Source organism: Micrasema longulum, unplaced genomic scaffold, assembly GCF_059751315.1.
Source record: "Micrasema longulum isolate JH-2025_06_02 unplaced genomic scaffold, ASM5975131v1 h1tg000554l, whole genome shotgun sequence".
Taxonomy (NCBI): Eukaryota; Metazoa; Arthropoda; class Insecta; order Trichoptera; family Brachycentridae; genus Micrasema; species Micrasema longulum.
In genome coordinates, this window is record NW_028277750.1 from 294,221 (window position 1) to 315,561 (window position 21,341).

At 35.0% G+C, this 21,341-nt stretch overlaps 1 protein-coding gene across 2 annotated transcripts in view; it reads right to left on the reverse strand.

Annotated features, from left to right (window-relative positions):
* LOC148280668 (uncharacterized) overlaps positions 1-21,341 on the reverse strand; it is a 104,468-nt gene that overhangs the window by 12,849 nt on the left and 70,278 nt on the right. For both annotated transcript variants that reach the window (XM_088228022.1, XM_088228024.1), the window contains exon 5: positions 10,517-10,651. In XM_088228022.1, coding sequence (XP_088084148.1) covers positions 10,517-10,651 — 135 coding nt within the window. The remainder of the gene's footprint in view (positions 1-10,516; positions 10,652-21,341) is intronic.

Sequence of the window (21,341 nt, forward strand, 5' to 3'; positions counted from 1 at the left end):
AATGTTATTTATTAGTGTAATCATTTTATCATTAAATTTATAAACTTATTATAGATTCCCGATAGATGAAATAAGGCGGAATAAATGGATCCATAAGCAGGGCGGAACAATTGTCCCCTGAAAATAACAATTGGGTGTGTTTCAACCACTTTCAATCCATTAATTTGGACAAAAACAAATTATTTGGTACGTGTTATAAATGGTGCGATACCCCCCATGTTTTTAAAAACCTAACTCGCTATGGGTAAATAAACATTTACTTCATCACTCCATGTAAAGCGCCATTGAGGTATTTTATTACGAAAATGTATCACCATGTAAAGCGCCCTTGAGGTATTTTATTACGAAAATGGCGCTAAATAAGTTATCCATAATTAATTAATTTAATTCATATTTATATACCATAATGTCGGAAAAATCAGTGTACGTGAATGAGAAAATGTGTGATTGTAGAGGAAGCGAGGTTTACATCCAAAGACAGAGTGATATGGTGTTCTATCCTCTCTGTGAAACGTAACCTCTTCGGTGAAATGGCATGATTTCTCCAAATCACCAAATTGGAAGTGGTATCTTCACTCTATCCAAAGATACAAGTTTAAATATAAAATTTAATAGAGATTACTGTTTTCAGTTCTCAAATCAAATAACGAATTCGGAAAATATTTTGGAATTGGAGACCCCGTTTAACCAGTTTTTAAAGATGTAAGTTACAACCTGCCGTCAGAGTAAGACAATATTTTAACAAATTGGTTAATTTTTAAACTGAATACATTTACATTATTGCAGTTTTACTTGTTTATTATATCTAATTGCATATTTGTTTTTAAAATTAATTTATGTACTCAACAATGTCATTTATAAGGTTTATTATTGCTTACTTTTATGTATTAAAAATGTTTTTAGTAAACTTTTTACTTAATTAAAATAAACGTTTTTATTGTACTTCCTACTCCCTACCAATCTCTGTAAAAAATCGCCTTATGACGTGCATTTGTGACAACCCTGTTTTATAAACACCTGGAAACGAAAAACGTCTTCACTAAACAAACGACCACGCCCCCTTTTCTAAAATTCTTACAAACTTTGGAATAGTACGGACTCTTAAGAATTATTCTAATACCCGTATACAGAGACAAAACTTAACGCGTAGAAAGTACATTCTTTTTTTAAATTATTTTTTTATTTTTTTATTTATTTACAATTTTAAAAAACCCGTTAGGGTTACATTAGAAATTTAATATTGTCTAGTCATTTTATGTCTCGTCTAGTCTAGTTAGTTCAGTCATCATGTGCTTTTTCAGATTGATTTTAAATTTGTCTCCATTAAAAGTTTTCAAGTAGTAAGGTAGGTCGTTGTAGTGTTTAAGTCCATTATGTAGTATTTTTGACTGTCCTGTGTTTGTCTTTGCTTTTTCAATATGATAGTGTTTTTGTTGTCTGGTGTTATATTTATGTATGTCAGCATTTTTGACTAATATTATGTCGTCGTCTTGTATGTTTCCCAGTGTTATTTTGTGCACAATTTTTAAGGTCTCAATTTTAGTCAAGTAGTTTATGTCGAACTGGTGAGTTTTTTTGTACAGTTCAGTCGTAGAGGTCAGGTAGGGTAGGTTGTATGTTAGTTTAAGAATTTTATTTTGTTGTCTTTGTATTCTTGTTATGTCTGTCTTGTTACCAGTTCCCCAGAAGGCGATCATGTAACTCAATTTACTTTTGACATAGGCTTCGTACATCATAATTTTTTCCTTTCTTGATAGAAAATCTTTAATTTTGTAGAAGAGGCTATGTAGTGATGCCATTACTTTAGTGAGTCCGTCTATGTGTTTTGTCCATTTTAATTGTCTGTCCATTGTGAGTCCTAGGTAAGTCACATGTTCTAGTTCTTTAAGAGTTTCGTTGTTTATTTTTATGTTCATGTTATGGTTCTTCTTTTGTGTTTCGAAATGTATTATATTGCATTTCTTGGCATTTAGTGTTAAGAAGTTTTTGTTTGTCCATTCTAATAGTTTTTGCACGTCATTGTTGATGGTTTTAGTGGTTTCAATGTCATTTTTGTTTTCATATAAAATTCCTAAGTCGTCCGCATAGATTGTTTTTTTCCCATTATGTCACTGTGTATTATGTCGTTAATGTATATTATATAAAACAATGGTCCTAATATTGATCCCTGAGGTACTCCAAATTGCATTGTTGTTATTTCACTTTTGTGTTCTTCAATTTTCGTAAACTGTTTTCTTCCTTGTAGATAGTTTTAAAATATTTTGAGAACTTCTAATCTCATATGCAAAGAATAACCCGAAGGTGACGACAATAGGATGTACTTTCCTCAGCTTAAGTTTTGTCTCTGCATACGGGTATAATAGTGCGGCTCTCGGAAACATCGGTTCAGTTGGCCTAATGTTTACGTATGTGTCATCTCGCGTATTCGAAACTAAGCCTTAGTGAGTAGCAGTAAAGATGTATTTAGCCCGTTTCAAAAACTGTAATTACGTATTTCGTGTTATTTAATTCTATGTTCGTTATTTTCAAGCAAAACTGGACCATAGCGTTGACTAAAATAATTATGTTTTTACTTACGGCACTTAGCACGTTTTTACAATGTTTTTTACAAATTACTCTGCTCACTTTAAAATCACTAATTCAAATACGTCTTTAACCTAAAACTTTAGAATCTCGTTCGAAAAATTACACTTGCGATTACAGTAAAATCTTAGAGCTTTTATTAATGCAATTTAGTCTTTCAATACTTTTTCATAAGGGCTAGTATTCTTTAAACATACACTAATTTGACTTACGACAGTCTAAGGGAGGTGACAATATACGCACTCGTTATGTGTGAGAAAGAGATAACGAATATATTTTGTATGTCTTAACACGGATGTTACAATAATAAGTAAGTCATACTTATGTTTCGGCGGTTTGAAAGTAAATTTGCTTTGAAATAAATAAATATTTTGATATTTTAATCGAAACGAATTGATATTTTAATCCATAATATAGTTTAAATCCTTTAGTGGGTTTTAAAAAACAAAGATTCGCTAATTGTTTTTTAATTGTAATTCGTTTTTGTGCTTACGATGACAGTTGAATATTGTAGGTTATTCTTCAGTATCCATTTAAACTATTAAAATTTAGTTAGAGTTATGATAAAAACGTTACTAGTATATGAAGAATTATAATATGTATAACTTATGTCGTTTTGTGAATAATAATGTGATAAAAAAGTCGATGAAACAATCTTCCTTAAACGTAATTTATGTTTTGTTTGGTGAACTATCGTACTCGGTAAGGAATACTTTAAAATTATTTAATTATTATCATTTATTAAGAAATAGTGTTTTATTTCAAGACAAGTTATAATAGTCTGACTTAACCAAAGATGCACCGGTGCGCTAATCCAGTTTATTAATTACTTTTTCGACGCTTAGCCTGAAATGCGAAATAGCTGCGCGGGTGGGTCGCTGCTTTCTAATGACGTAGGCGGGGGTTCGAGTCCATAGGGGTTCCAATTTTTTTTTGCTAGTATGTTTTTTTAAATTGTATTTTTTAAACCAAATGTTTGTGCTACATTAGAAAATATTTTTACTGAAACTATTAGCCGCTGGAGCCATTTGTTAGGAATTATTTATTAAATATAAAATAGACTTGTTTTTTATATGCCATACTACCGCTATGGACATTTTATCGGAATTTTCATAGCTTACCAATTTAAAAACTCACCGCTCGCCACTGGTTAGTAGTGAGTAGTGAGTGATGACAGACAAGAACAGTGTGCGAAGCCCATTATCATAATCCCTTTCCAATAAACAAATACTTTATTTTTAACCTAACGCGAAAAAGAAACATTTGAGGGATACGCAAATCCGGCCAAATCCACTTTTCTTTATTTTGAGCAAATCGCAAAAAACTGATACAATAATAGCTTCAACTTTTTTTAATATCATCATAATTCCCCTGTTACCTAATGGTGCATAGAGCACTGCATCGGTACGCCAATCGCAGCGTTTCCTGATCATTTCTGTAACATGAAGGTAAGATGATCAGTCTTACGCTTCAGGTACGAGTCCAGGGACTACGAAATATTCTAGTGTAAAAACACAATTTTAAATAAATATTTCAAATCAACTATGTCGGGAATCGAACCCGAGACCACTTGCATGGTAGGCAAACGCGCTGACCATTACGCCACGAGGCCGACATTTACCAATCGGCGGTTTACCAATTCACTAATCAGCAGATCTCATCAAAGAGAAGTTGCGTTATCACAATTTCAAAATTACTTTTATCTTTTTATCTTTTATTTATCTTATTTTTAGTTACTTTATTTTTATAACTGTATATACATTTATGTATTTTAATTTTATTTGCAACTTCATAGTGTCTAACATTTCTGAGTTGTTAAATTGCTTTTATTTTGATGCCGATAATATACTTAGTCAATAGCTTACATCACTGTGGAAAATTTATATTGACTGTTTTTACATTTTTTGTTTACACTCGTGTATATTCTTTTTTTTTCATACAATATATGTAAAACCTGTTATTTTTTTCCCAAATAAAAAAAAAAATAAAACTAAAAAATCATGGCGCCGATAATCCGATACATAAAAATCATAGAATTAAGAACAGTCCAGAAACGGCATACGCGCATCAAACAGAAGGCGACTTAACTACTCTTAAAGGAGTACGTTGTCGGTTTGACCCATTAGTTTCTTTGTAAAAGTCGCACAGTACGCAACTCCCGATTTGAATTCAACTATGCGGTGTTGAGTCGTTTTAAAGTGTAGAAATACTGCTGGGATCAAAAAGAAACAGGATGGGATCACATTTCATGTGTAAGTGGCAAATGCACGTGTAAATAGCAAATGTATTACTTAAAAATTTAATTATTTTTCCATCTGTCAGCAATCTGTAGTTGAGGTAATTTAATGAATGAATTTTTAACTTTATTAATGTAACAAATTTTATTTTACCTAAAGCGGATATTTTTATGTCATGTTAAATAATATTTGATGAGCAAAGTATTGTAAAAAATTTGACTACCCTGGCAACACTAACAAAATTTCCATTTTGTTTTCTTTGAATTGTCAAAGATAAATTTTGTTACATTAATAAAGTTGAAAATTCATTGATAAAATTACTTTTACTAAACGACTTTTACTTATCTACTCTGTTGTGTCAATCAATGTTTCCGAGTGTACAATACGATTTTAGAGTACTTAAAAAAAAAAAAAAAACATTTGTGTTATGATTTTACTTTTCGCAATCTGGCAACATTACGAGGCGACTTCACGCATGCGCGCGGTGAAAGTGGGCAAAGTGGGGGAATTTTCGGACACAGTTCGATGTATTCAAATATGATTCTAGGCTCCTTCTGGACTATTCTTAATTCTACGATAAAAATGTATATTTATTTTTATTAGTTTAATTTGATATTCTATTGATAAACAAATAGTAATATAAAAAAATAACCACTGAACTTCCTTATTGTTCGTGAAGCGTAAGACTGGTAAGTCTACCTCCGCGTAACAAATGTTGAAGGTACCCGAATTTGGTGCACCGATCTAGTGCCTTATGCACCATTGGGTGCGACTAGGAAAATTATAATGACGGCGATAATTAGTTTTTGTAATTAGAATTGACGCGGATCACCGCCACCGGATAAAACAAAAGCGCGTCAAGAAAATCTAATTTTAAAACAGCGCGGGAAAAACAATGTAAACTGACAGTCATTTTGCATAAAGATCCGATCCGACATTAAATCTACAAAAGCACAGACGAATTTCGTAGAATCACGCCGAAACAGAAAAACACGCGTCGAACATCGCAGATAAGATTATTAAGTAATTTCAATGTTTTTACTTTTTTTTCGCCATTCCCCGCAGACATTTTGAGCGATTCGGAGGAAACAGTACCGCCTTGTAAAAGTCTTCCATTCTACTGAAGTTTGGGAGCATGATTTTTTCGCATTTGCCGTAAACATTGGCCGCTGGCCAATTTTATTATACAGAAGATTTCTGTTAAATGTCACATTATTTTGGCACGCCGACGTAGTCGGGGCCCGGCACGAGGTGGACGAAGATCGCCATCGTTGCGTTTTCGAAACGATTTTATTTTCACAAATTGCAACAGGGATGGAGAGACGTTTAAGCGAAGGGAATGTAGAAGTCTAGTCATTTACAGGGCTTATGACCTGTCATTGGCTGGTTTAAGTCGCCGCTTTATACACTTAAGCTAGGGTTTCCTAGGACAGCGGTGCCCGTATTTTAACGGCCGTAGTGAACGGTGATGCAGTGGACAGCCGTCGTAACGGTGACTAGAGTATGGTTTCCTAGGAAAACGGTGTTATCAACACCATTTAACACCGTTTCCCCAGGAAACCACTCTCTAGTCGACGTTACGACGGCTGTCCACTGCATCACCGTTCACTACGGCCGTTAAAATACGGGCACCGCTGTCCTAGGAAACCCTAGCTTTAGTAACATTTACCATTTTGTCCTGTTAGATTATTTAAAATTGCAAGTACAAAGAATAAGTACTTTGGCGGACTTATTGCCAAAAGCAATATCTTCCAGCCAACCAAAAAAACAGACCGGTCAAAAGAAGAGATTGGTCAAAATTTTGTACCAAAAAAATATATATATTGAAAGATACATACATATGTTAAAATAAAATATTTGAAAAAAACTTATTAATTAAAAATAACAGCTGTTTTTCAAATTTGGGGATAAGGCTTGCATATATTAACATTAGTATTTTTTTTTTTTAAAGTACATTATGTTATTCGTATTTGATGATGAGGAAAATGTGGGATCAGATAATAAGTTTGGAAGGAGAGAGAAAGAGGAAACAAGGAAAGAAAAAGTGATAAAAAAATACATTTGAGGAAAAAAAGCAATCAAAACTTAAGGTGTTCAGGATTCTGGGAATACATAATAATATTTCAGGCGTTTTCGAAGGTGATTTGAACATCCACGTTTCTTTAATTTCTCCATCTGTTGATTTTGGTGAAATTAAAGACCTGAAACCTTTATAGTTGTGAACAGATTTATCTGAATTATTTCACATACTAGGCAACGCCTGAAAACAATTTTCTAATTACAAAAAATAGATTAAACTTCTTGGACCAGTTGGTTTTACTACAATATTTTGAGTTTGTCCAAACGTTTGTATAAAAAAGACTAAATTTCACCCACAGGGAGTCATTAAAATTAACAAATTACAACAGCGATGGCGAACAGTTTAGAGAAGGTAATTTTATTTTTGTTACGTATTAAACTTTTAGACTTTTCTTTATACCAACGCATCCTTGAATTGTCTTCCTGCATTATGGCATTAATCGCGGCCCAGGGATGCAAAAATATCAATCTTTTCTACCCCCCCCCTAGAGAGTGATTAATTTTAAGATTATTTTTTTTAATGCCACGGCACTTTGCTTCATATAATGGCCATATTGATAATTAAAAATCAAATGGTGTATAAAACTGATTTTAAAACGGAAATAAAACTAATACAATTTGGTCAATTTAACCTAATTCAGTGTTTTGGGTAATGTTTAATATCGCAATAATGTTCTAAATCAAAATCATCATGTTTGATTTCACGTGTTCATATTTTTTGACGTTTGATCATCAGTGTGGTCATATATGAAGAAAAAATTTGTTACATGGAAAAAATAAATATCCCTAAATTAACCACTCTCTAGGTCTCAGGGGATAGAGGAGATTCATAAATGCACCCCAGGGCCGCGATTATAAACGCTACTTTCATCGGTACATATCTATACGGTTTAATTCCGGACATGGTTGATATGAAATATTTATTTAAAAGGGTGTTCTAACACTAGAATATTTCACAGTCCCTAGACTGGTATCTAAAGCGAAAGACTGATCATTTTTTAGTTTTTTGATATTTACTATTTTTAAATTTTTTTATTTTTACAATAAAAATAAGTGATAAAACTGAGTATTAAAAAAAATAAAGCATAATTACATTCCAATGAAATACATATTAATAGTAAAAATAGTAAACAAAAAATCCCACAAAGGCATGGCCTGTTCGTGGGTATACAAGAAAATGTTAATGAATTTTTGCTCCTATAATAAATAATGGACAGTTATAATATTTTTATGTAACATAAGAAAGAAAAAATAAAATAATCTGTAAAAGATAATATGGCATTTTTTTTTGTAATTAAAAAAGGAAATAAAAAATATTTAAAAAGCACAAAAATATTTTATCTTCATGTATCAAAAATGATCAAGATACGCTGTGATTTGTGTACCAATGCAGTGCCCTATGCACCATTCGGTGCGAAAAGAGAATGATGATGAACTAACATCGATATTTATGTACAAAAAAGTGTATATTTGTATGAAAATTCAAAGTATCTGCGTCGGTAACCTGTAATTGATCACGTTCAGAAAAACGAATTTCAAACATATTCTATTTTTCATACAGAAAACTTAATTTTACTTTTTTGATAAAATTGAAGATAAACTTTAGCCTCCTATACGGACCCAGAGCAGTTTTTTTTTACACACTATAGATATTTATTAGTGGCAAAATAATAATATTAATATCTCTGTTTATTAACAATCATATAAATAAAATTACAAATTATTAATCTACAAGTTTAAGGTAATAGATTTTTCTGGATTAGGTCTAGTCTGCCTAACTAGATACAAACCTGTTTTAATTCAGACATTTTTATGCAAAGTAAACAATCAAAATAAAACTAGTTCATTTCTTTTATGGTTATTTATTTATTTATGCTTTATTAAGTTAGTTCATAACATCTTAAGAACTAATATTAACTTTTAATAATTTTCCAATTTTTATACAACATTTAATTAAACTATTTATTATTTAAGAATGTTTTTAGTAAATTTTCCGATTTTTCTCTACCTAAATCCTGTAACCATTTTTATACAAATTTATTTAGTTGAATCCGGGTCATGGTTTTGCAATGTTCGGGTAACATATTGTATATTTTAGGGCCCAGATACCTGAAATTTCGTTGCCCGAATACAGAGTTTGTGGAAAACCCCATGACCCATTCTCTAGTTCGACTTCTGGTAGTGTGGGAGTGTTTCTTTTGGGCTTTGGTAGAATATTTGCTTTCACGAACATTGTAATTCGAAAGATATATAACTGCTTTATATCCAAGATCCCGAATTCCTCAACAACTTTAATGACTATATTGTTTTGTTTTTTTGATAAATAATTTATTATGGTTACTGGAACCATCCAAAACTCTTAAAAGCGCCCAGTTTAGTCTGCCGTTTTTGGTCGTACGCTATACAAATATAATAATTATTTTTGGAAAACGCAAAGACCGACAAAGAAAATTTTATTTTGATACTCTTTATTTAAATATAAAAAACAAATCGGTTTGACTTTGGGGTACCGAAAACCGAATATCAAAACGTCGATTTTGTCGATTTCAGTTAGCCATAATAAATCCGACGTCCAGCTGTGTTTTTCGCGTAGTGTCGAGAAAGCGTTTGCGAGAGAGTGACGGAAAAACAAAGTTTAAATACCTATTCATTAAAATTGTCAGCAAACCGCATATTTCCTTAAAAGTTACATTATTTTAGCACGCCAAAGTTGCCGGAGCCCGGCATGAGATGAACAAAGATCGCAGTCGTTACGTTTTCGAAACGATTTTCTTTTCGTTAGGTATTTATTTGTCGGCCTCGTGGTAGCGCGTTTTAATACCACGCAAGAGGTCTCGGATTCGATTCCCGACATGGTTTTTACGGAATTTTTATTTAAAAATGTGCTTTTATGCTAGAATGATTCATATGAATTGGCGCCTGTAGCTCAATCACCATGGTTGTTTATCGTATTCGCGATCACAATGGAACATCCGTGAAAAACTAATATTAAATGTCAAAATATTTACGTTTCGAGACGGACAATCCTGCTGCGCAATCACATATTTGAATTTCACCGGTGTAAATATAGAAAATATTCCAAAACTGCTATTTTTATTTATTAATTTATTATTTATCATGCAATTTATTGCATTAAGCCAGTGATTGGCAAGCCGAATGTCAAGAAAAGCAGTCGCCATAGTAATTAGCCCTGTAAATGCCTAGACTTCTATATTACCTTCTCATAAATGTTCTTCATCTCTGTTGTAATATGTTAATATAAACAGCTCCCCGGGGAGTTGAATTCAGTTCTTGTCTACAAAAATTTGGACAAACTCAAAATATTGTTGTAGGATTCAACTACCTGGAAAAATGTTAACACTAACATATTACAGTCCTTGTCTACAAAAATTTGGACAAACTCAAAATATTGTTGATTAAGTAATTATAATTTTTGTTAATAAACCATTATTATTATTATTATTATAAAGACACGCCAATGATGAACATCTATAGTGTGTAAAAAATCACCGCTTAAGTGCTATAATCCAGTGAGAAAATACGGAAATACATTCGTATGAAGATAAGTCTAGAGCGTTCAGAGCACTGCGGGGGCCCGAGGGGAAGATTCTACTTACAGCGTGGGAGTCGGGGGGCTCCTCCGGCACCGCGCAGAGGTGCCCCCCGTCACCCCCGCACAGGGCGAGGGTGTTGGCGTCGTTCTGGAAGCAGCAGTCGCTGTCACATTCGCTGCAGCAGCTCCCGATAGAAGTCTGCGGAAAACGAAAACATCACATAAATTATAACAATATTAATAACAAAGAAAAGCTAAACTTTAAGACCTAAGACAAATATATTGTTTGCAATGTTTAAAATATATATTTAAGAACCAAAATTTATTTACAAGTAATTCAAATAGATCAAGTCAAAGAAGGAATCGTGTGTTAGAAATACCACATTGTAAAACGAGGCTCGCACAGAGACATGCATATTTTATAGGCCTAATTTTTAAAAATTCTTTTTTACTGATAATATTTCATTGATTCCAAACATTAAAAATTTTCCTTCTTTTAAAAAACACGCACTATCTTGGATACAAACCAAAGATATGAACTTTTTTTTCTATGATATATTTTGTTGCCCTTTAATAATAAGGAATACTTTTGTATTTTTTTTTTTAGAATATTTTATTTTCTCTTTCTTATGGTACAAAAAAATATTATAACTGTCCATTTATTATATGAGCAAAATTCATTGACATTTTTTTGTATACCCACGAACAGGCCATGTCTTTGTGGGATTTTTTGTTTACTATTTTTACTATTAATATGTATTTCATTGCTATGTAATTATCCTTTATTTTTTTAATACTCTGTTTTTACCTCTATGTATAAAAAAAATTTTCGAGTTGGTCCAAATTTTTGCTGAAAGGGAATGGATTCAACCCCCCCCGGAGTTATTATGATTCATATGATACAGCAGAAATGGATAACATTTTATAGAAGAGATTATTACAGAGCTTATGATATGTCATTGGCCAGTTTATGTAGCCATTTTACACATTGTCTAGAATAAAGTGCGTTTTGTTATCATTTCTCGTCATTCCTACCATGGAGTCATAATTCCATGTCCGCTCCCTAGCTGGAGCATATAGTATGCACAAAGAGCCTCCACGCATCTCTGTCGGCCGCCAACTCCTTTGCGTCCCTGAGTCAGGTTTTCATCCCAAAGTTCTGACATAAACTGCCGGCGAACAGACAGCAGTAGACGTCCAGGACGTCGAAAACCTGACGCCTTGTAAAGTAGGTAAGCGTAGTTAAGACTCTCGTTAAAGCGTGGTTAACGAAAAAAAAACATGGATGATAAAGAAATGCGGCCTATAAAGATACCACAGGGCGTGATAACGTCAGTCAGCCCAAAGCAGTCAACCCAAACAAATCAGCCCAAATAGTCAGCTCAACCAAGTAAGCTCAACGCAGTCACTCAGTTCCACAGTCTAATTACATTACAATTTCAATTCTCCACCATATATTTCATTATGTATTCTAGATGTAGTATATCCACGCTCAGAGTTGTTATTCCTAACGCTCTCGCGGCCGTATTATCTCGTGTATTTACACACAAAATACACGAGAAAAACCGTTTTCTCGTGCCACTAGAGTGGTTCAGAATAGCACCAGGCAATGCTATGTGGGTTTTTTTTCGTTTTAATAAATATTGTGATGTCAGCGCGTTTATCTACCATGCAAGAGGTTTTGGGCTTGATTTCCGACATTGTTGATATGAAATATTGATTTAAAAGGGTGTTTTCACACTAGAATAATTTATAGTCCCTGGACTGGTACCTGAGGCGTAAGACTGATCTTCTTACCTTCATGTAACAAACATTGATCGAGATATGCTGCGATTGGTGTACCAATCCAGTGCCCTATGCACCAGTAGGTGCGGAAATGGAATGATGATGATATATTATGTAATAAAAAATGTAACAAATGTAAACAAAAAAATTGTCTCGAGTTCCGTATATTTATTCGCCATGTAATAAATACACATTGGAACACCAACATCGTGTTTTCTGTCCACCTCCAACTGGAGTAGGAGCTCCACGACCTTCAACCAGCTAAATTCTACAAACTTAACAAAATCATTTTTCTTTTTGATTTTTTTTTAAAGGAATAACCTGCCAAGCCTCTATTTCAAAGGCTTGTCAGCAGGTGGGATCTATCCCCCTCTAGGGGATATGGAGGTTATGAAAAATTCACCACAACACCCAGACCAATTGAGAAAAAAATCTTTCTTGGATTCCTTTCTTGCAACTGGCGGGAATCGAACACGCGACGCCAGTTTCACAGTCGGCCGTCTAACTAACTGCGCCACGATGCCTGTCTGCACAATCATTAAGACATTTACAAGGCTTATGACCTGTAATTCGCTGGTTTAAATGACCGCCTTACACACTGTGTAACATTCATCATTCTGCCTATGTTAAAATATCCACATTTCCTCAACTCTCCACCTGCTGACTTTTGTAAAGTAAAAGAGCTGAAACCTTTATTATGTGAGTGAGTAAGTGCCTAAACTTCCATATTCCCTTCTCAAAAATGTTTTCCCTCTCTGTAACAAGAAATGTAAGTATAAAAAACTTCCTAGGTAAGAAATCCAGCCTGTCTACAGATATTTGGACATACTCAAAACATTGCTGGTGAAATGGTTTAGCGCCTGTGTACCAGCAATCTGTTTAACAATATTCATTCAGAGCCAATTTCACTGGTCGACAATGATTTTGTTTTAAATTTGGTAATGTATCAAAAATAAAACACGTTTTAAAACTCCTAACAAGACGAAACGCATCACAATATACCGTCTTGTGTATTTAGAAAAATAAAGTAGAATTAAAATCCAATAAACGTGTTTTGTTTTGGATACTTTACCAAATTTACTATGGAGTTCTACCAGTCTGCATACACAATAAATGATTTTGTTCATGAACTATTTTGTTATCTCAGATTATTACGTAATTTTGTCTGGCGACTCCGAATATGCCATTATAAAATCTAATTAACCATGTTTTTTGAAATCGTATTTTTTACTCCCAATTTAGCGTATTATCTCGCCTGTCACATTGACCAAGAATAAAACCATCACGCTTTTTCCCCGTAAGGGTAGTTTGACAGGGCAAAACGCTACTTCACTGTACCAACTAAACTGTCTGATATTTTCTTTATTCCTAACATTAAAACTAATCATCAGAGACATTCTACCATCCCTCGTATATGTAAAGCATTAAACAAGAATTTCAATAGTCTTGATGTATTTAACATTCCACATACTCCATATGTCGGCCTTGTGGTGTAATGGTCAGTGTATTTGCCTACCATGCAAGAGGTTTCGGGTTCGATTCCCGAAATGGTTGAAATGAAATATTATTTAAAAGGGTGTTTTTAGACTAGAATATTTCATAGTTCCTAGACTGGTACCTGAAGCGTAAGACTGATCATCTTACCTCCATGTAACAAAAATTATCAAGATACGCTGCCATATATGTACCAGTGCAGTGCCCTATGCACCATTAGGTGTGGAAAGGGAATGATGATGATATTAGGCACAGAAGAGAAGTAACCAGCTTGATTGAAAATAATAAAAAGCATAAAATTGAAAAATATTTTCATAAGTCGCCTTGTCATATTTGAGTAACTTAATTCATTTAGACGAATCTCACCCGCATTAATAGAGATTTCAGCTCTTTAAATTAACTAAAATCAACGGATGGAAGAATTGGAGAAATCATCATCATTATCATAAGTTCGATAGCCCTGGGTGTGCCTTGGCTGAATCCAGGAGTCTCTTCCACTCTTGCCGGTCGGCTGCCCTTCCTCTCTAGTTCCTCACTTCCAACGTTGTCGTATCCGCACTGATGCAGTCCATCCATCGCATTTCGGGACTTCCTGGTCCTCATCGTCCTTGTGGCACTAAGAGAGTAAGGCATTTTAAGGGGTTTTCGTCGTCCATTCTAATTACGCGGTCAGCTCACCTCAAGCGTTCCACGTTGATGGAGTTGATATCATCGGGCAAATTTAGTGCGCCGTTTGCGTAGAGGTATAATAATTTTTATCTCTAGATGTAGCTGATCTAAGCGTAAGACGTCTGTCAGCTAGTTCATCTGGAATAAAAAGTTCCCTTAGATATTCCGAAGCGGAGTGTGCAGTGACTTATACATAAGCCAACAGTGTTTATATTCCACCATTCAGTGTAATTCCCTAAGTAGTGGAGTGATATGACTGAACTTAGGCCTCGAACATTAATTTGTCGCGTCCATCACATGCCTTGTACTATGGCCATGTGTGGCTTCTTCAAACGTTTTTGTATGTTTGAAATTAACGCGCCCGCTGTCGCCACCGCGTTAGGCCCGCACCATGGACGCGCCTTTAGAGATTAGTGGGCGAGTCATTTTATTCATTGGTAGACCTGCGTAAATACCATTACAATAATCGACTGTAGACACTATGATCACATTTATCTTTCACTAGAGCATTGCGCACTGTATATCACAGATACGCAATGGGTGGCCACCGGAAACACGGATGAGTTGGTGGCCACCAACTCATCCGTGTTTTAACAATTAAGTATCTTGGGGTAATCTATGAAAGCAGATTGACTTTTCATGCTCACATCGAGAGAACATGTGACCTTGGACTAAAGATGTTAGGTTTCATTCTCCGAACCGGAAAGGTTTTTGAGAATCACCGTACACTCAGAATTTTGTACAACTCGTTGGTTCGCTCGAGGCTTGAGAGTGCATCAGTGATATTGAGTCTGCACGAAGCGAGATACTCCCTCATGTTGGAGAGGGTTCAGAAAAAAATTCTGAGGTATCTCTACATGAAGGAGTATGGTAGTTATCCGTGGCTCTACCCCACGGGGTTCCTCTTGGGTATGCTTGGGACCAATAGTTTACAACTTAGAAGGGATGGGTCTACACTGACTTTTTTTGACCGACATTTTTTTAGACTATTAAGGGGTTTTATCGATAACTCGGCCATTTTAGAGAGTATCAATTTTTATGTTCCTGATGGCTATCTCCGACAGCGTCAGCACAGACTGTTTTACCTCCCGGTTTCCAGAACCAACCTGCCTCTGGTCATGCCGATTGGAAGAGCAGTCAAGCAGCTGAACATTATCACTTTGGAGATCGACATCTTTCACATTAGTGAAACTATGTTTAAGAGGCAAATACTCTTGCTATTAGAGAGTATTATACCTTGATAATGTCGAACTATTGCTCAAGGGTTCTTGGTTTGATATAAAGTTCCAATTTAACGTCTTAAATCCTTTGTTATTTGTTATGTTACTTTGTGAATAAATAAATTTGAATTTGAAAAAAATTTTAATTTATTAATTGACGAGCGGCATCAACTGACAAATTTTACTGACTTGTTATTGTATTTGATGTTTTAAATAAATAAATAATTTCTAAAGCAGAAAAACAACAGTTAGAAACGAAATGTAACTTACCACTTTTGCTGCAGGGCGAGTTGGCAGGTCACAGTTTTGGCTCACGGGAACTTCTCAGTATACTAGCATTTATCACATAGTAACTAAGCAACTTTATTCTCAAATGCAATAAACTCTTGATGAACTCAATTTGCCAAACTAAACAAATAAACTCTGACTTTTGACAATAAATTAGGCGTTATGTCTTTTTGATCAATGTTTTGAATTCCGCCTAGTGCTGGGCGTTCTGCTATTTAGAAATTGCGGCGAAGTCTGCTGATGGTGGATTGGCTTCCCGTTAATCGAAAATCTATGGCAACACTTTCATTGGTTGATTCACAAGAACTCTGGATGTTATTCAAACATTTATTTTTTTCATGGAAATTTCACAGCACAATTAAATGCTCTATTTTTTACCGTGTGTAAGAAAACATTTTTGTATCCAATTTGCCGTAGCTCTGAACTTCCTCACATTAGTGACGTATAATAAATATGTACATGTTATTCGCATAGTAATTGAACATAAAGGAAGTAGTAGGATCTATACAGCCTGTAACTGGGGGGGTGGATCATCGGTGTCATAGCGATGAGAGACCTCAATGTCTATCGATTTAACCCCCAGGTATGTTCAGCGATATTCATACCCGTATGCAGAGACAAAACTTAAGGTGAGGAAAGTACATTCTAATTTCAAATGTAGAGAATAACCCGAAGGTGAAGACAATAGAATGTACTCTCCTCACCTTAAGGTTTGTCGCTGCATACGGGTATCAGTCGTTAAAAAGTTGTTCAGATTTTTAAGAATTTTTTTTCATGCTTTCATTTTTTTCATGTTGCTACCGATGATCCACTCCCCCAGTTACAGGCTGTATAATTTATTTATAGGCGCTGGAAAGAAAAAAAAATACCAAGCGACATGTAGCAACTTTACGGAAGAACCAATCAAAGGTTTAAAAACATGATAATAAAGAATATCGTATTTTAAATTTTGATTTAAATTAATTAGGAATCATGGCAAAATAAAACGCATGTGTGAGATATTTCTTATTAATAAAAAAAAACGATAAAAAAATATTGGCTCTTCTGTAAAGTTGCTACATGTCGTTTGATAACTTTTTCTTTACCAGCGTCGCGTCGATATAATCCAATTTCAATACAAATACATAAATGAAATAAAAAAATTGGTCGGTTTGGTTTAGAAAAAAGATTATAAAGGGTTATGGTCCCGTGGCTAGTGTTGCGGACTCACGGATCAGAGGTTCGAGGTTCGAACTCCACTCTCCCAACTTGATTTTCATTTTCTAATAGTGAGTTATTTAAAACTCGTTGAAAATGGTCACCAAAATTAAAATGTACTTTTTTGTATTATATAATCCTTACTATTTTGCAAGTGCAATATATTGTATTATATTTTATGGTAAACGCTTTTTCGCCAATGCACTGTATTTGTTTACAAGGAAAACAAAAAAACAAACCGACACGAGCGTTGACTTAGAGATTACACACGCGTTGACTTATGACTGCGATAACTGAGGCATGTTCATTATTGTTCATTGTGATCGCTCAAATGCTTGGTATGTTTTTTAGCACGTCGATAAATATTTGTGATTGAGTTACTAGGACTATGAAATATTACAATAACGACAACAAATCATTAGATTGTTTCCTCGTAGGGGTAGGCAGAGAGGATCGAACGCCACATCACTCTATCTTTGCAGACAGACCTCACTTCCTCTACATTCATACATCTTCTCATGCACGCACGCCGATTATTCCTACTTTTGACATGTCCATCTTCAAGTATTTGATAGACTTGGTCGTGCCATGTCTTTCTCGGTCTTCCTCGTTTTCTGCATCCATCAACATTCCCATCTTAGATCCTTTTAGACGTTCATTCGCTGTCCATACGCTTTATGTCCAAACAGACGCAGCACCCCTTCCTTGATTCTGGCGATGATGCATGTCACAGCCTTACACACTTCACGGATCTCGACATTTGTGCACCACACATTTATCATACATCGTTTTACCACCTAATCGCCTGAGGGATCGCATTTCGACAGCATTCAACCTACTTTCATCATCATTTTTCCAATTCCATACTTCGCTCCCATACATTAGAGTTGGCACTAGAACTCCGTTGTGAACTGCTAGTTTCGCGTTAGCTAGTTCCTGCGATAAACATTTGTTTGCCAAAGTAGATTTCAGTGCGCCGTTCACCCTGTTCCCGGCACTCACCTTCCTTTCAATATCTTTTTTGGCCTTTCCGTCCCTAGTAAACATACTTCCCAGGTACACAATTTTTTCTACCTGATTCAGAATATCTCCGTTCACACTGATCAAACATTTGGTTATATATTCATCCCTTTCAAAAACCATCACTTTCGATTTATCAACATTCATAAGCAAGTCGCTTTTCTTGCATACATCGTAGACTTTTGTTACCAAGAATTGCAGGTCTTCTTTGCTGCTAGCAAGAAGCACGGCATCATCCGCATACAGAAGACAGTTAACAGTTATACCACCCATTTTTGCTCCCATTCTTAAATCTTTCAGTTCTTTCATACAGTTATCGATGTATATGTTGAACAACCATGGTGACATTACACATTCCTGTTTGACTCCTCTCGGAATATTAAACCACGATGTGAATAACCCATTCGCTTCACACATGCTGTGTTGAATTGTCACTATCTAAATATTTTAATTGATCCTTTATCCTTCTTCTTTCCTTCCCATCCCCTATCCTCTCTTCATAGTATAGTGTATTTTTTTAAAAATATATTTTTATTTTGTTAATCTTTGTTTTTAATTTTTGTATAAACTGTAAGATTCAATATGTCCATGTATTTATAATTTTCTCAAACTGAACGGTTTGGGTAGGTAGGAAGAAATTGCCTTAAGGCAATATGCCTGCCCTTGTATGTATATATTGTATATGTATATATAGTGTCCAATAAATAAATAAGATAGTACTTTAAATTTACTGTATAAATCATTGAAATGTGATAAATGCTAGAACCGACGACGTTGATTGGCCATCCAGTAACCAATGACAAGTCGCCACGTCACCCTGCACACACCACGCAAGATTTATTAATAAAAACCTCAGTGGTAAAATGGCGTATCTACAAAAACTGCTTTAGAAAAATATACTCTAGTACACAATTTTATTCCCGATGAGATCATAATAATAAAATATGATGTGAATTATGTCTTGTGGTGTAGTCGTTAGTGTGTTTGCCTGTCATCCTTGAGGTCCTAGATTCGATTCCTGGCAGGGTGAATGTGAAATATTGATTTTAAAGGTGGTTCCACACTGCAATATTTTATTGTTTCTTGAACCTGAACCGTATAAGCTTCGTCATATTTATCATTTCATGTCAGTTTCTTAGTTGGAGCATATCGTGGATATACAAGGAAAACCGGCTAACTGCAAAAAGCCAGTTTTGCGTAAATTAAATTTTAAAGTGTAGTGTTGTTCATTAAAAATCAAGTTTTGTTTTTTTTTTTTTAATGTTCATTATTTATTATTCATGTAACATATTTGTTTACATTACAGAATTTAAATGATATAAAAAGCAACAAGATTTTGAGAAAAAAAATAATTCAGTAAAATAAGAAAAATAAAATTTGCATTTAGCTGATTTTCCTTGTAAAGAAATTTGTGCTGGTTGAGTTAGCCGGCGACATTGTCTAACTGAATTTGAATTGTATCAAATTCAACATTGTTTTTATCTTCAGATACAGCATCCATCACATTAGTGGAAGTAGAAAGACTCTTTTACCAATGATGGAGTTCTTTGGGAATGACTCCTGTTTTGCATAACTTTAACAAGTCTTTTTTAACATAGTTTTTCTAAGGTTTCATTAATGCAAATATTTTAACTTCAATGAAAACAAGCTTAACTCAAATGGTAGTTGTTTTTACTCGTAGTAAGATCTGGTGAATTTCAAGGCTTTTAGAAAGTTTTGTAATAATTTCGGCGAATTGATCATGTCCAATCAATTTAATCCCAGTCAGTGAAGAATTTACTTCCCTCCCTTCTCAATCCAATGAAGTACATATTATGTACTTCTGGATTACTTCCTTTCAGCACAAAGCTGCTAAGGCTACCAAATTTCAGAGAGCTCCTTCGGGCAGCTTTTCTCGTTTGACAACGAGCAAATTTTCCGTGTATGTGGGCACCGCCAAGGAGACTTATGTCCTCAGATGCGGTGTGCGGTATGTGGTGGGCAAGCTGTAGTAAAAACTTTGGATGTGATATTGTTTTAGTTACGAAAACCAGACAAAGACACTTAACCGTTTTTCCTGGTGTATTCATTATTAAAAACGTAAACTTCAATGAAAAAATAGTCACTTATTCAGGTGATTTTCTCTGTAAAGATTTGAGAAGGAATGCTATATGTACGTTTTTACTCGCTCTACAATTCTCTGTAACTCAGTTAATGGCGGAAATATTATTTGACCGTTTATACCTGTAGATAGAGGATAACAATTTGAAGTTAATGGTATTCATAACTCAAATATGCCAAAAACGTAGTTAACCGGTTTTCCTTGTATACCCACGATATGGTGTCCACAAATAGTCTCCAGACATCTCTGCCAGCTCTTGTGAATCCTCCTAAGTCAGATTTGGGTCCCGTAGTTTTGACATAACTGCCGACGAATAGTCAGCTGCGGACGTCCAGAAAGTGGAGAACCTGATGACCTTACCTTCCACGAAACAAATATTATCGATATATACCACAATTAGAGTTCCAATGGAGTACCCTTAGCACTGGGTGGGTTCATGAGCTACCTCCATCGCTTCAAGCTTTCCGAGATCGACAGCTGCCCATGCGACGATGAAACTCCTCAAGATGTCCCTCACCTGTTGATGCATTGCCCCCTTTTTAGCTTTCAAAAACAACAGCTGGAGGCGCGATACAGAAGCTTGGGTTAAGATCTATGCGACATCCCATCGGCGATAGGTAATAAATAACTCACACGAGCGGTAGTATCATACATGGTCAATGTAGTGCTGGCAATTGGTAAAATAAACCAAAGTAGGCCGAATTGATTTCAGGAGAATGCAGAATGCTGGCTACGAGCTCACCCAGATGCTTACGGGTCATGGTGGGTTCATGAGCTACCTGCATCGCTTCAAGCTCTCCGAGATCAACAGCCACCCATGCGACGATAAAACTCCTCAAGACGTCCCTCGCCTGTTGATGCATTGCCCCCTTTTCAGCTTAAAAGACAACAGCTGGAGGCGCGATGCAGAAGCCTGGGTGAAGATCTATGCGACACACCATCGGTGAAAAATAATAAAGAACTCACACGAGAGGTAGTATCATACATGGTCAATATATATAGTGCTGGCAATCGGTAAAATAAACCAAAGTGGGGAAGAAAATGCCGAACACTCCTCTAGTGGAACGGAAGGCCTGTTGACTACTGCCAACAGGCCGGCTTCTCCTGAAGAGTTT